Source organism: Cydia strobilella, chromosome 1 (assembly GCF_947568885.1).
Source record: "Cydia strobilella chromosome 1, ilCydStro3.1, whole genome shotgun sequence".
NCBI classification, from domain to species: domain Eukaryota; kingdom Metazoa; phylum Arthropoda; class Insecta; order Lepidoptera; family Tortricidae; genus Cydia; species Cydia strobilella.
Window position 1 is genome coordinate 8,313,150 of NC_086041.1, and position 13,596 is coordinate 8,326,745.

Below are 13,596 nucleotides of genomic sequence, written 5' to 3' on the forward strand. Positions count from 1 at the left end.
TAGAAATAAAATATTTTAAATGGCTGAAATATAAAAAGAGGAGCACGAAACAAAATTGTTTTACTTTTAAGTCAATAACAGATACAGTGTTGCCAACATGGGTGCGGGGATGCCACATAAAAAAACCAGTTCCGAGTTAAGTAATAAAGATGACGCTATTTTTTCGAATAAATGGCTCTCTAAGGGACTGTCCCCCCCCTGTAATAATCTCTCCGCCAGAGTTGTAAGTATTTTGGCTCCTTATCTCGGTTTGGACTCATAGAAACATTAGAAACAAACAATAACACTACCGGACGAGGTGACGCCCGATTAAATCTTAAAAAAATTGCTTTTATTTCGTTTTGGCGTCGTAATATTACATAGTTTTAGCCTGAAACTATCACAATAAAACGTATAAAATATAAAACACGTTTTATTACCGTTAATATTAAAATTTTGAGGTATAGTTAGATATTCGTCACCGAGCGCGGGAGTATCAAACTAAAATAATCACACGGGCTCACATTAATTCAACTCTGGCTTCTAGTGAAACAAAAATGGTGTCTACAAGAGGAGTACGTTACAAATTCACTGAGGGTGAACGTGTTTTATGTTATGAACCAGATCCCACAAAAGCTAAAGTCCTGTACGATTCAAAGGTATTCTACACCTACAGATACCAACTAATTGCTTTATCTTTTGTATTTGTCTTAATTTATTTTTGCCATAATTAATATTTATAGAATATGTAACCTTACAACTGGCGTCAAAATGACAATTTAGGCTATGACATGGTGTTTAATATATTTTTTCTTTTAAGGTATTAGAAGTGATAGAAAGCAAGGACAAGCGGGGTAGGAGATCAGTGGAATATCTGATACATTTTCAAGGCTGGAATTCCTCATGGGACCGATGTGTGAGCGAGGATTTTGTGTTAAAGGACACAGAAGAAAACCGGCAGCTACAACGAGATCTTGCTGACAAGTCACAATTGCAACTGTATGTAATCATATTTATCAGTAATTGAATTGGAAAGTTAGAATCAGTCATTAATATGCTAACTTAGATAGCAAAGCATAAATATTTCTAGAGATAAATATTCAAGCTTAGTTAAATGGATAGTTTTAAGTACATACTGAAATTATACCTTTTCAAGATTGTACAGCAAACAATTTATATATGTGTTATTTTTGCTGGATAGTTAAGTTAGTCATCAAAATATGATATTCTAACACTTAAAATGTAATAATACCTGTATTGAAGTTTTTGTTTATCAATTAGAAATAGAGTTTTAAACAGGCATACTTAACTTTTATAACATTTAAAACCTTTGCGCTTTGATCACATAATAAATAAATAAAATAAAAATAGCCTTTATTTCTGAAGTTTTGTAACAATTATAATTATATGTATATTACTATTTACTATTTTCTAGTTCCCATCGACAACTTCAGCTTGTCCCCCGACATAGGCCTCTTCCAAGTCCTTCCAGGTATCGCGGTCTCTTGCTTTCCTGGTCCAGTCCACTCCGCCTTTAATTACGCCTTTGATCACATATTAAACCACATTAAGACACATCACATAATAAAAAGGTTACAAAGAGGTAGGCCACTTACGAAAGCTACAAATTTTTTCCATTACTTATTGATGTATATACACATGACATGTGTCATGGCATGTCATTTTGTTTATTTAATTATGTATGCCCATCCTTGGTGGTCATATAATTTACCTCTATCCCTTTCCAACTGGAAAATTGAGATATGCTAACTTATTAATGAATTCTAGTGACATATGTTAAAATTGACATTCAACGCTAATCATCAATCAAAAAGGGCTACAGGCATGGAGACTATATAAAGGAGCCAAATCTCTATGGTTCATGTTATACTCATGTCCCAGAGCCTAACTAGCGCCACCGGAGAGATTAGGAACTATAATTTAAAGCTGAAAGCGGTCACTTCTGCCATAAGAGATTGGCATCCTTTCTATACCATCCATAGCTACAGGGTTTATAGTGGCCCACGATAAGAGAAAATTTTTAATCAATAGTATTAGAAAAGAAAATAGAATTTGTATCGTTTTAAAAGCAAACAAAACAAAACAAAAGCAACTCTGTTCCATTTACTAATGATTCAAATTTCATCGCAGGTAATTTGTACTAATTGTACTAGTATTAAGACCATGGGACACTAGAGGTTAATTCTTGTGTGTTCCATACAATAATAACATCTGTTTTCATTTCAAAAAAAACTAGTATTTTTATTATTAATAGTATGAAAATCTCAAATGTCCTCTCTAGTAGCATAAGTATGGTGTGGTAAAGCCAGGTAAAATGATGCCATACTTAACGGCCCGGCCACGACATCGGACGATGCGCGGCGGCGGCAGCGGCGAACGGCGGCCATAGGTCGGAACGAAAGGTCCGATCGCTGTGTCTCGCTCCAACCTATGGCCGCCGCTCGCCGCTGCCGCCGCCGCGCGATGTCGTGGCCGATCCGTAAGAGGGGCCCCAATTTGACTTAAGTCGTCAGCACAGGGTGGCACAGGCCCCCATTTCATGAATGAGGGCTATCGTTTTTTTGCTCACCAGTTGGCGTCACTGTTGATGGTGGTCTAAAGAACAGCTGTCACTCATTGTTATTAAACTAAAAATTAAAAGACCACCATCTACCGCTACACTAGCGCCCCTAGCGGCGAATTCATACGCGTTAGCCCTTATTTCCATGGGCTTCACTTCACCTGGTATGGTATTGTTATGGCACTGGCTTTTCCCCAGATGAGTGTTAGTTTTTATTGGCTATTGTTGTTTTCAGTGGCGCGTACTTGTACCGGCGCGAGCGCAAGAAGGGCAGCGGCGCGGGCCCGGCCAAGCGCGCGCGCCACGGCTTCAGCGACGACGGCTCCTCGTCCAGCACGCAGCCCGACGGTGAGCTTGCGACTAGCGACCATAACACTAGCGGAGGAATGCCTACTAATCACATGCCTTCAGGTAGACTGAGTGCTCATTTGCAGAAAACTGTGCAGTGCGAAAATTAAACCTCAAATTTTTTGTCATTGTGTATCATATATTATTGCTTTGCATGTGTAGTTTTGAAGTGTTGTGACAGGGACAAATTTACATTCGTGTTCCATCCGCACCAACGCCACCAACTGAACTCATGAACTGCGCACTGACGCTCGCAGCACGGCGCATTGGGCGCACAGAGAAATAGGTACCTACTGGTTAGGGATGTTCTTGTGTGAGTGCGGTGCGTTGCTTTGCTTGCATTAGTAGTTTTGTAGTGTTGAAATAGGGACTAGTTTAGATCCATCTATTTACATTGTGTGTACTTATCTAAAAACTTGCTTTAATTTACTTTTCTTTTAAAAGAAAATATTTGCTAAATAATTACTCTGAATTTAGCTACAATCTCCTGTACAGAACTGCTCATGCTGAGTACAGTAACTGTAGTTCTACATAAATGTTATTTCGCCAAAGCGCCAAAACCAATAGTTTACGTTTGTCCGTACGGAACGGTTGTGCGGTACTGTTATGGAGAATAGGGTAAATTCTTTTTTCTGACTTATTTTGTGTGTTATTATATTAATTTCGTTCGCAATTCTGTAAATGGCCGATGCTTGTATAATAGTAGAACAATAAATGATCGTTTGCAGACGGATCGACGTGTGACACGGACTCGTCCATGGGCTCGGGCTGCAGCAGCCCGCACTCGCCGCCGCCGCACCAGGGCCGCGCGCACATCACGCTGCCCTCCGCGCTCAGGTACCTGGTCTATACTATACCCACCACACTCAACTAAATAAACATTAACGGGCCGACCCAAGTAAATGGGAAAAAGGTCAAGGAGGAAGAAGATGAAGACGAATAATTTACATAATGAAAATTATTGAAATCCAAAATAAAGAAACAGACTTGGGAAAAAATTGTAAAGCGGATAAAATTGCTAGACTTTACGGCATTACACTAATTAACATCCTTCAAGAATTCAGCCAGCGTCCAGCTGTGAATGGCACGGAGTTTCTCACCAAAACAGAACGTATCAATTCACAAAATTCCAAAAACGGGTAAAGTTGCTTGATTCGACGGTATAGGTATATGCGCTTGTGATGTCAGTGGTCAGCTACCATAAAATAATGTTTTATAATGAGACAGAGTACATCATTAGTTGTATTAAAGGATGGTATTTATTTATATGAGCCTAGAGTGTCCTGTCCCACTGCTGGGCAAAGGCCTCCCTTTCCACGTATCCCGGTCTTAAAGGATGGTGGATAAAGCTCTAAAATCCCACCGCGCGCCTTTAGGATCCCTCGGAATTACCTACTAATGCGGCTCCTTAGCTCGATTTAGTATGGAGGTATGATCCCGTCTTACTACTTCTATTTATTCTTATAAACCTAAAAGCTATATAAACTATATGCTAGGCTATATGCATGCCAAGTTTCGTGCTTTCTGCCGGACGGGACCATAGTTGAGGCTAAGAAGCCGCACTATACCATGTTTCCCGAACAAACGCGACTTTTATGGAGAATTTAGGTATACCTAGGTTTTTTTTTATATGATAAAGGAAGAAAGAAAATGAATTTCTATGACTATGACTCAAAAATTGCGTCCTCGATTTATAACATCATTACACGAATAATACATGCGTTTGTACGGGCCAAACCCCCGACACGGTGTTTAGCTAACAGTAACAGTAACACGGAACGCGTGTTGATGTGGACAGAGACCGCCTGACGTTCGACTACCACCTGGTGGTGAAGCGGGGCCGGCTGTCGCGGCTGCCGGCGACGCCGAGCGCGGCGCAGGTGCTGGAGTCGTTCGTCAAGTGGTTCGCGCGCGCCGGCGCCTGGCATCCGCAGCGCCCGAGACACGAGCCCCCCATGAAGCCCGACTTGCGCGACGTCTCCTGCAGGTTTGAGGCCTCCAATTTCTACATTCAAAAAGAGATTCCGTAAGTAGGCTTCGAGGGCTCTTTTACAAGTCAATAAAACATTTACAATGACATATATGACATGAAAAATACATAGCAACATTATAAATACAACAGCCAATACCTGCGTAAACATTATTACATTATAAAAATCTTAAAATAAATAATTCCTACAATATAACAGTACATTAAATTTGGGGATGTAAAATGTCCCTAATGTCAGAGTACAGATGTGGAGGTGTAAAGGCTCTCCAAGCGTCAAAATAAAATTATATGAAATTAATCGCGTCAGGACTGTTAAGTTAACAGTCTTATAAACGAATCTGTAGCATTCGTTTATAAGACTCATAATTCATAACTAATGGTATGTATCCAATAAGTCAATATTGGATTATTTCCATTTTCCAAGTTATAATTAAAATTATACTGGCCAAGTCATTAGTTTTGAGATACCGCGATTGCTCTTATGAGGGCAGAATAGCAGTATGAAGATTATCTCTACCAGTTATGTATGTTTTTGATAGAATATTGTTGATGTATGTGTCTGTTAGATTGAACCTGGTGCGCGAGGTGGCGGACGGACTGCGCGTGTACTTCGACTTCGTGCTGCGCGCGCAGCTGCTGTACAAGCAGGAGCGACAGCAGTACCACGAGGTGTGCGGACAGTTCCTGCACGAGTGAGTCACTGTTGCATCATCCACACTAAGGGCCAACCAGCCCCCACACCCACACACACCAGCGTCTCCCGAGCGTCAGCGTCTAGTCAACTCTATGGCTGCGGCTCGACGCAACGTTGGCGCGAATGCGCAGCGACGCCATTTACCATAGCGCTGACTAGACGCCGATGCTCTAAAGATGCTGGTGTGGTCTAAATTTTATTGTATGGGAAGTTTCATAGATCTCTGCTGCGTGACGTTGATCAGTCTGTTAACTGTGGTTGGTGTAACTGGCCTTTAATGGACTAATCAACGCTACTCCCATGCAGTAAAGATTGGCGAACTTTTTCACGAAGACAGACAGACGCCTACTGCAGCGGCGCATGGCAATATGTTTCGGTAGCAATGGCGGCACGGCAATTAGTTTTTACGTCATTTTATTATCTCATTGTATCTTGTTTTCATCGCAGATACACTGAACCAGTAGGTAAACCAGTTCTCGCTTTATATTTAACTAGCTTCTGTGTGCGACCTCGTCTACGTGGAATGATGATGATGATGATGATTGATAAATCCTTTGTCCTTCCCCGGGCCGCGAACTATCTCATTACCAAACTGCATCTAAATCGGTTAAGCGTGAAAAGGTAACAGACAGAGCTAAATACTTTCGCATTTATAATAGGCTGTCAATATTTCAGAGATGAGACAGAGGAGGAGGAGCTGAAATCCGAGGTGGAGGAAGAAGAAGGCGCGTGTGAGGAGACGGCGGCGGCGGCCGAGGGCGCGGAGAAGGAGGAGCCGGAGGACATCAAGAGCCCGAAGATACCCGAGTACTCGCACTTGCCGCCCGACCCTACCGAGGCGGACCCTGCACCCGCAGGTACACACTCAACTCAACATTCACGCTTTCTTGTTTCACACCTACCTACAACGCGATTCACGAAAACTGGCACGAATGGAATGAATGAGTGAATAGAAATATCTATGTGTAACCGATAAACCAAAAAGTTATCAAAAAATGGTGACTGGCTGTATACCGATAAAGTAGTCTTCAATAGAACTTGCAAATGATATAAACAAACTATTTTACCATCATTATTTCGTAATCTCGCTCTTTAAAAGGACAAACATGACCTTATCAACAGTCTATATACTTACTTAAATATTTTATTTATATAATTTTTTTATTAAATTAAATGTTAATTATCAATATTTCAGGAAAAATAACCTTCGTATAAATGTTAGGTTATGTGTCAAACGCTAACAAATTCTGTCATATTTGTTTACATTATTTGCAAGTTCTATTGACGACGACTTTATGTGTCAGTCACACAATGACAGATATAATTCGTTTCCTTCATTCTATTCGTGCCAGCATTCGTGAATGGACCTGTACTTTTGTCAACCATTATACTGTCCTTCCCCGGGACTCAAACTATCTCTATGTCAAATTTAAACTTAATCCGTTCAGCGGTTTAAACGTGAAGAGGTAACAGACAGACAGACAGAAAGACACTTTCACATGGATTAGTATGGATGTGGCGTAAAAAATATGTCAATGTTTTTTCACCTACCACAGATTGAATGTGCAGAAGGTTTAACTAATTTTTGACGTTGATCATACCTAAATGTAAACAGTTTGTTCATGCATGCACATAACTTGTAACATGCGATGTTTGATAACGCACGAAAGTTGCTATATTATTATGGAAAATGTCGATCTGTTGATTTCGATAATGAAACGAAGTATAAAACTAAATACTATTGATGTTTGACCACCTTTGATGTTCAGACTTGATTTCGAGAATACCTTGTTGACCTAGTGAGAACAAAGCGTCTCCGTTTCACAGCTTGGGCAAAAATGTTTTCATATGTCCGGCTCTTCTCCTCAATATGTCGCATTTCTTCTCAACAACAGTTCGACAATTTATTTGTTGATTTAGTTTTCGGAAACTTTTAAATTGCGGAGCCATGGTGCTTCGCGAGATCTACAGCTCACAGACACAAGTTATTTTTAGTAAAGTATTCGACCTGTTTTTACGAGCAGCAGCAGAAGAGCAATCCAACAATCACGACGAGCCAGCGGGCGCTAGTGAGGAAGCCAACAATACCAACAACGCGACCAATAACAAGGAGCCCGCCAAGAGCGAGCCGAGCGCCGACGAGGCCGACGGCAAGCGCGAGGCGCGCCCCGCCACGCGCAGCGGCAACGTCAACCGCCGGTGAGACTGCTTTACTCTCCACAGGATATACTGCACGCTGACAACAGCAAGGAACCCGACGAGGCCGACGGACGGCAAGCGCCAGGCCCGCCCCGCCACGCGCAGCGGCAACGTCAACCGCCGGTGAGACTGCTTTACTCTCCACAGGATATACTGCACGCTGACAACAACAAGGAACCCGACGAGGCCGACGGACGGCAAGCGCCAGGCCCGCCCCGCCACGCGCAGCGGCAACGTCAACCGCCGGTGAGACTGCTTTACTCTCCACAGGATATACTGCACGCTGACAACAGCAAGGAACCCGACGAGGCCGACGGACGGCAAGCGCCAGGCCCGCCCCGCCACGCGCAGCGGCAACGTCAACCGCCGGTGAGACTGCTTTACTCTCCACAGGATATACTGCACGCTGACAACAGCAAGGAACCCGACGAGGCCGACGGACGGCAAGCGCCAGGCCCGCCCCGCCACGCGCAGCGGCAACGTCAACCGCCGGTGAGACTGCTTTACTCTCCACAGGATATACTGCACGCTGACAACAGCAAGGAACCCGACGAGGCCGACGGACGGCAAGCGCCAGGCCCGCCCCGCCACGCGCAGCGGCAACGTCAACCGCCGGTGAGACTGCTTTACTCTCCACAGGATATACTGCACGCTGACAACAGCAAGGAACCCGACGAGGCCGACGGACGGCAAGCGCCAGGCCCGCCCCGCCACGCGCAGCGGCAACGTCAACCGCCGGTGAGACTGCTTTACTCTCCACAGGATATACTGCACGCTGACAACAGCAAGGAACCCGACGAGGCCGACGGACGGCAAGCGCCAGGCCCGCCCCGCCACGCGCAGCGGCAACGTCAACCGCCGGTGAGACTGCTTTACTCTCCACAGGATATACTGCACGCTGACAACAGCAAGGAACCCGACGAGGCCGACGGACGGCAAGCGCCAGGCCCGCCCCGCCACGCGCAGCGGCAACGTCAACCGCCGGTGAGACTGCTTTACTCTCCACAGGATATACTGCACGCTGACAACAGCAAGGAACCCGACGAGGCCGACGGACGGCAAGCGCCAGGCCCGCCCCGCCACGCGCAGCGGCAACGTCAACCGCCGGTGAGACTGCTTTACTTTCCACAGGATATACTGCACGCTGACAACAGCAAGGAACCCGACGAGGCCGACAGCCTAAAATTTTTAGCAATACACTTTTCGTCAGTCGCGACACAACTGACATCTAGTGTCGAGTAGCAGTACTGATAATTCCGCTACTTGACGCTAAATGTCGACTACGAAAATAATAGTATTTCTGGTAACAAAACTGGAGTGAGCACTATGTCTACTTAATTCTCTTTGATAATACTAATAGGTACTAATAACATAATAAACAACCATTGTGTAATTCCGGCAGGTTGCGGTCGCACAAGTCGGCGGTGTCCCAATCGGAGAACGAGGAGCCCGCGCCCTGCACGTCCACGGGCGAACAGCGCGCGTTCGAGACTCTCTCATCCAGGTACGAAACACTACAACTACACTGTTAGATGACAATTTTGTGATATTTTTTTCTTTACTATAATTTAAATAACAAACTTCTTTCAAAAACGGCACATTCCGTAATTGAATTAGCGGTTATACATATATGTAGTAGGTATTACCTACTTATATATATTAAACTAAGTTAACTTTTCGAGCTTAGACATAAAAGAGAAAGCTACTCTTTTTTATGCGGTGCGGTTGGCAACCGAAAGGACGGCTTCCGTTCTAAGCCCCATTTAGACGGTTCAAGAACTTGCTTGGTGTTTTCGTTACATTTCGGTATTTGGTCGATCGACTGAGTTCATTGTACTCTGTAGTTAGCCATGTATTGTATCGAATATTGCATGCAAGTTCTTGAACGTCTAAATGGGGCTTTAGTGACACGCTTCAAACCCATATAAAAAGCAAGTTTACCGCATTATCTACACGGTTCAAATTTATATAATAACAGCTCTGCTGCGTCCGTCGCGAGCCAATTTTTTTTCTCCTTAATGGCAATAATAAATTTGAGCCATATAGACCTCTATACCTCCTAAGGTTAAAGTCGCTTTGTGAAAGGGATTTATTTAAGCGGTTTCTTTTTTCATTCGGCACCAGTGGCATGAAGTATTAATAGTAACGCTTGTTGATTTGTAATGTTGGTGTATACTATTACTATTATGAAATAAATAAACTAAACTAGTTCCATGTTCAGCGTGGACAGCAGCGGGTCGTCGCTGAGCGAGTGCTGGGCGCGTTCGGCGCAGGCGCAGGAGCCCGCCGCGCCGCCGACGAGGACGCCGCTGTCTCTGCTGCTCGAGAAGGTATACTTCCATGTTCAGCGTGGACAGCAGCGGGTCGTCGCTGAGCGAGTGCTGGGCGCGTTCGGCGCAGGCGCAGGAGCCCGCCGCGCCGCCGACGAGGACGCCGCTGTCTCTGCTGCTCGAGAAGGTATACTTCCATGTTCAGCGTGGACAGCAGCGGGTCGTCGCTGAGCGAGTGCTGGGCGCGTTCGGCGCAGGCGCAGGAGCCCGCCGCGCCGCCGACGAGGACGCCGCTGTCTCTGCTGCTCGAGAAGGTATACTTCCATGTTCAGCGTGGACAGCAGCGGGTCGTCGCTGAGCGAGTGCTGGGCGCGTTCGGCGCAGGCGCAGGAGCCCGCCGCGCCGCCGACGAGGACGCCGCTGTCTCTGCTGCTCGAGAAGGTATACTTCCATGTTCAGCGTGGACAGCAGCGGGTCGTCGCTGAGCGAGTGCTGGGCGCGTTCGGCGCAGGCGCAGGAGCCCGCCGCGCCGCCGACGAGGACGCCGCTGTCTCTGCTGCTCGAGAAGGTATACTTCCATGTTCAGCGTGGACAGCAGCGGGTCGTCGCTGAGCGAGTGCTGGGCGCGTTCGGCGCAGGCGCAGGAGCCCGCCGCGCCGCCGACGAGGACGCCGCTGTCTCTGCTGCTCGAGAAGGTATACTTCCATGTTCAGCGTGGACAGCAGCGGGTCGTCGCTGAGCGAGTGCTGGGCGCGTTCGGCGCAGGCGCAGGAGCCCGCCGCGCCGCCGACGAGGACGCCGCTGTCTCTGCTGCTCGAGAAGGTATACTTCCATGTTCAGCGTGGACAGCAGCGGGTCGTCACTGAGCGAGTGCTGGGCGCGTTCGGCGCAGGCGCAGGAGCCCGCCGCGCCGCCGACGAGGACGCCGCTGTCTCTGCTGCTCGAGAAGGTATACTTCCATGTTCAGCGTGGACAGCAGCGGGTCGTCGCTGAGCGAGTGCTGGGCGCGTTCGGCGCAGGCGCAGGAGCCCGCCGCGCCGCCGACGAGGACGCCGCTGTCTCTGCTGCTCGAGAAGGTATACTTCTTATTGTTGTATACTTCCATGTTCAGCGTGGACAGCAGCGAAGGACGCCAGTTGTGACACTTGTGACGTCACATCGTGCTATGAGGGTGAATCAACTTTTTGGCCGACACAAATCTGTCCACAACATTTAAAGTTTGTAATGGCTTTCTATGTTTCAGTTTATGGTGTATGTTAAAACATTCAAGGCCCCAATGGTTAAACCTAATAAACAGAACAGAAAGTATGTATATTAGAAGCCCGATTTATTGGCAACTCCAGAGATATTTTGAGTAACGCAAGAGACACTCAAAACTGTCGGTCAAAAAGTTGATCCGGCCATGATCCCATTTTTGTAATGTAAAAAAATTTAAAAAGCAGAAAATAAATATCACATTTTTCCGCCTTATTTCATAAATGAGTTTATTTTTGCTGCGAAACAATGTATCTTATTTCTCATCTATGTAGCAAAGATTCTGTAGTGATTTTCTGTATTATTGTGTGCAGGTAGCCAAATGGCAGATAATCCCTCGAGAGGGCACAGAGCATCTCCCGTGCCGGGTCTACGGCGCCATACATCTTGCTAGACTCTTTGGTAATTGCATTTTTCTTATGATCTTGTTGATAGGCCATTGTTAATTTGGTGGTTTAGTAATTGACAAAATTAATATGAAGCGTAAAAATAATATTTCTCTTTTTTGCATTTCAGTGAAATTACCGGACTTCTTAAATGCAACGCAGATGCCAGATTTCAAATTGAAACTCATCCTAAAGCATATTGATATGTTTGTCCAGTAAGTACTGCCATTTCAGAATATTCCAAATTACTTATTTAACTATTGTTTAACCTTTCAAGTGGCATACGTCATTTTTTAGTTGAAGGAATTTCGATTTTATTTTAATTATTAAAATTTCAAATTTAAAATTACGTTAATTGTTCGCGAGGCGGTTTCTGCCACTTCAAAGGTTAAGTTCTCCAATATTTATGCATATAAAAAAGTAGACTAACTTATTGAAATGTTGCTTTATCATGTAGGTACTTGGACGAGCACAGTGAATGGTTCGGAGAGATGTACTACATAGCGGACAACGTGTCGCGGTCACATTGAACATACCTAAGTACTTTCATCGAAATAATTACATAGTTGCAACTTCTAAATATTTAGATTATAAACTGGTACCTAGCTTCTTTTATTTTAAGAAGTTCTGTTGATGTATGTAGGATATTTTTTTTACATTTTACCCTTTATAGGGCAGCGGTCTCAAAAAAGACCAGCCTATAACATCATGCTTTTTTATTTTTTTCCTTTTTAAAAGGGTTAATAAAGCAGATTCAATTCATATGTAATGTGGTTTACTAATTATTAGAGATGGGCCGAATTTGGAATTTTCCGAATACGAATATTCGGTTCAGCTTCAGGTCATACCGAACCGAATATTCGGTTGGGCTAAAACTGCCTAAAACAAGTTCATACAGGTCCGCGACCTGCACTCCGCACGTGTTTTGACCTCTCCCCTGACCGCACCCGCACCAGCTAGCGGATTCCCTTAAAGAAGAATTTGTTTCATCGGTAAACATTCGGCAGTTCGAACTGAAGTATTCGGCAGAATACGAACATAAAAAAATATGCCGAATACCGAATAATTACCAAATATTCGGCCCATCTCTACTAATTATGAATTCTTGAGTTCAAGAGAAATTACATTATAAAGACTGCCTATGTCCCACCCATGTTACATAAAAATCGGTATCCAAAATTGTTGTTTCAGAGCATAGTTACATAAGGTGACAAGCGAGTTTACAGTCCCTTTCTTGATAACCTAAGTTATTAGCTCTGGGTTTAAATTTTCTAGTCTTCCACGTAATTCGATATTTATACTCTGGCAAACCCACTTTGTCAGTAGAAAAGGCGCCAAATCTCAAATTCAAGGTCAACCCTTCGCGCTTACTTTTTTAAATTTGCCTTTTTCAATTGAAGGAAATGGCTTGCCAAACTATATCTATATATGATAATAATTTCTGTTGGTCACCAATTAATCATCAGCAAAGCTTTAAGATGTTTAAGACAAGTGTTTTATCAATGATTTCGCAATCATAGATTATTTTTATCTTTGTGATTTGACTTTAGGGTCAACAATTATTACACTTATTTTTGTTGTGTAACAGATTTATGTGCCTTTTATATTTGGTGAATGACAAAGCAGTATGCAATTATGTATCGCAATTGTAATACCGTAGACATAAAGTTATCGATTCTAAGAGTTGTAACTGTAAGAATTTTTTTTTTGTGACAAATCATTATTTTGTTTACCTCTAGTTAATATAAATATTAACAGCAAACTTACACATTTGTTTTATTGATGCGTCACCGCGTAAGAAGCGCAGCCGTCCCAGCAGGAAGTTTTTTATATCAAAAGTTTCATCAAAGAAGATGTAAAGCTACATCTCAGAGGGTTAAATATAAAATAGGAAT

The 13,596-nt window shown here is 44.1% G+C and overlaps 1 protein-coding gene across 1 annotated transcript; it reads left to right on the forward strand.

Moving 5' to 3' along the window:
- The first annotated feature begins 260 nt into the window (after positions 1-260).
- LOC134756277 (protein male-specific lethal-3) lies at positions 261-13,455 on the forward strand. Its single transcript, XM_063693113.1, has 13 exons — positions 261-638; positions 800-978; positions 2,796-2,908; positions 3,637-3,745; positions 4,707-4,895; positions 5,465-5,590; positions 6,268-6,449; positions 7,617-7,791; positions 9,194-9,295; positions 10,013-10,121; positions 11,630-11,717; positions 11,832-11,916; positions 12,159-13,455. Exons 1-13 carry the CDS (start codon positions 537-539, stop codon positions 12,229-12,231), a joined length of 1,632 nt encoding a protein of 543 aa, XP_063549183.1. The 5' UTR covers positions 261-536; the 3' UTR covers positions 12,232-13,455.
- Positions 13,456-13,596: the final 141 nt, after the last annotated feature.

What these genes read in the sequence shown, in the direction of transcription:
- LOC134756277 (XM_063693113.1), top strand. Translation starts at nt 537, where the DNA reads ATGGTGTCTACAAGAGGAGTACGTTACAAATTCACTGAGGGTGAACGT. An exon ending in AGCGGCAACGTCAACCGCCG is followed by an intron (nt 7,792 to 9,193) that starts GTGAGACTGCTT and finishes TAATTCCGGCAG; the next exon opens with GTTGCGGTCGCACAAGTCGG. An exon ending in CATATTGATATGTTTGTCCA is followed by an intron (nt 11,917 to 12,158) that starts GTAAGTACTGCC and finishes TTTATCATGTAG; the next exon opens with GTACTTGGACGAGCACAGTG.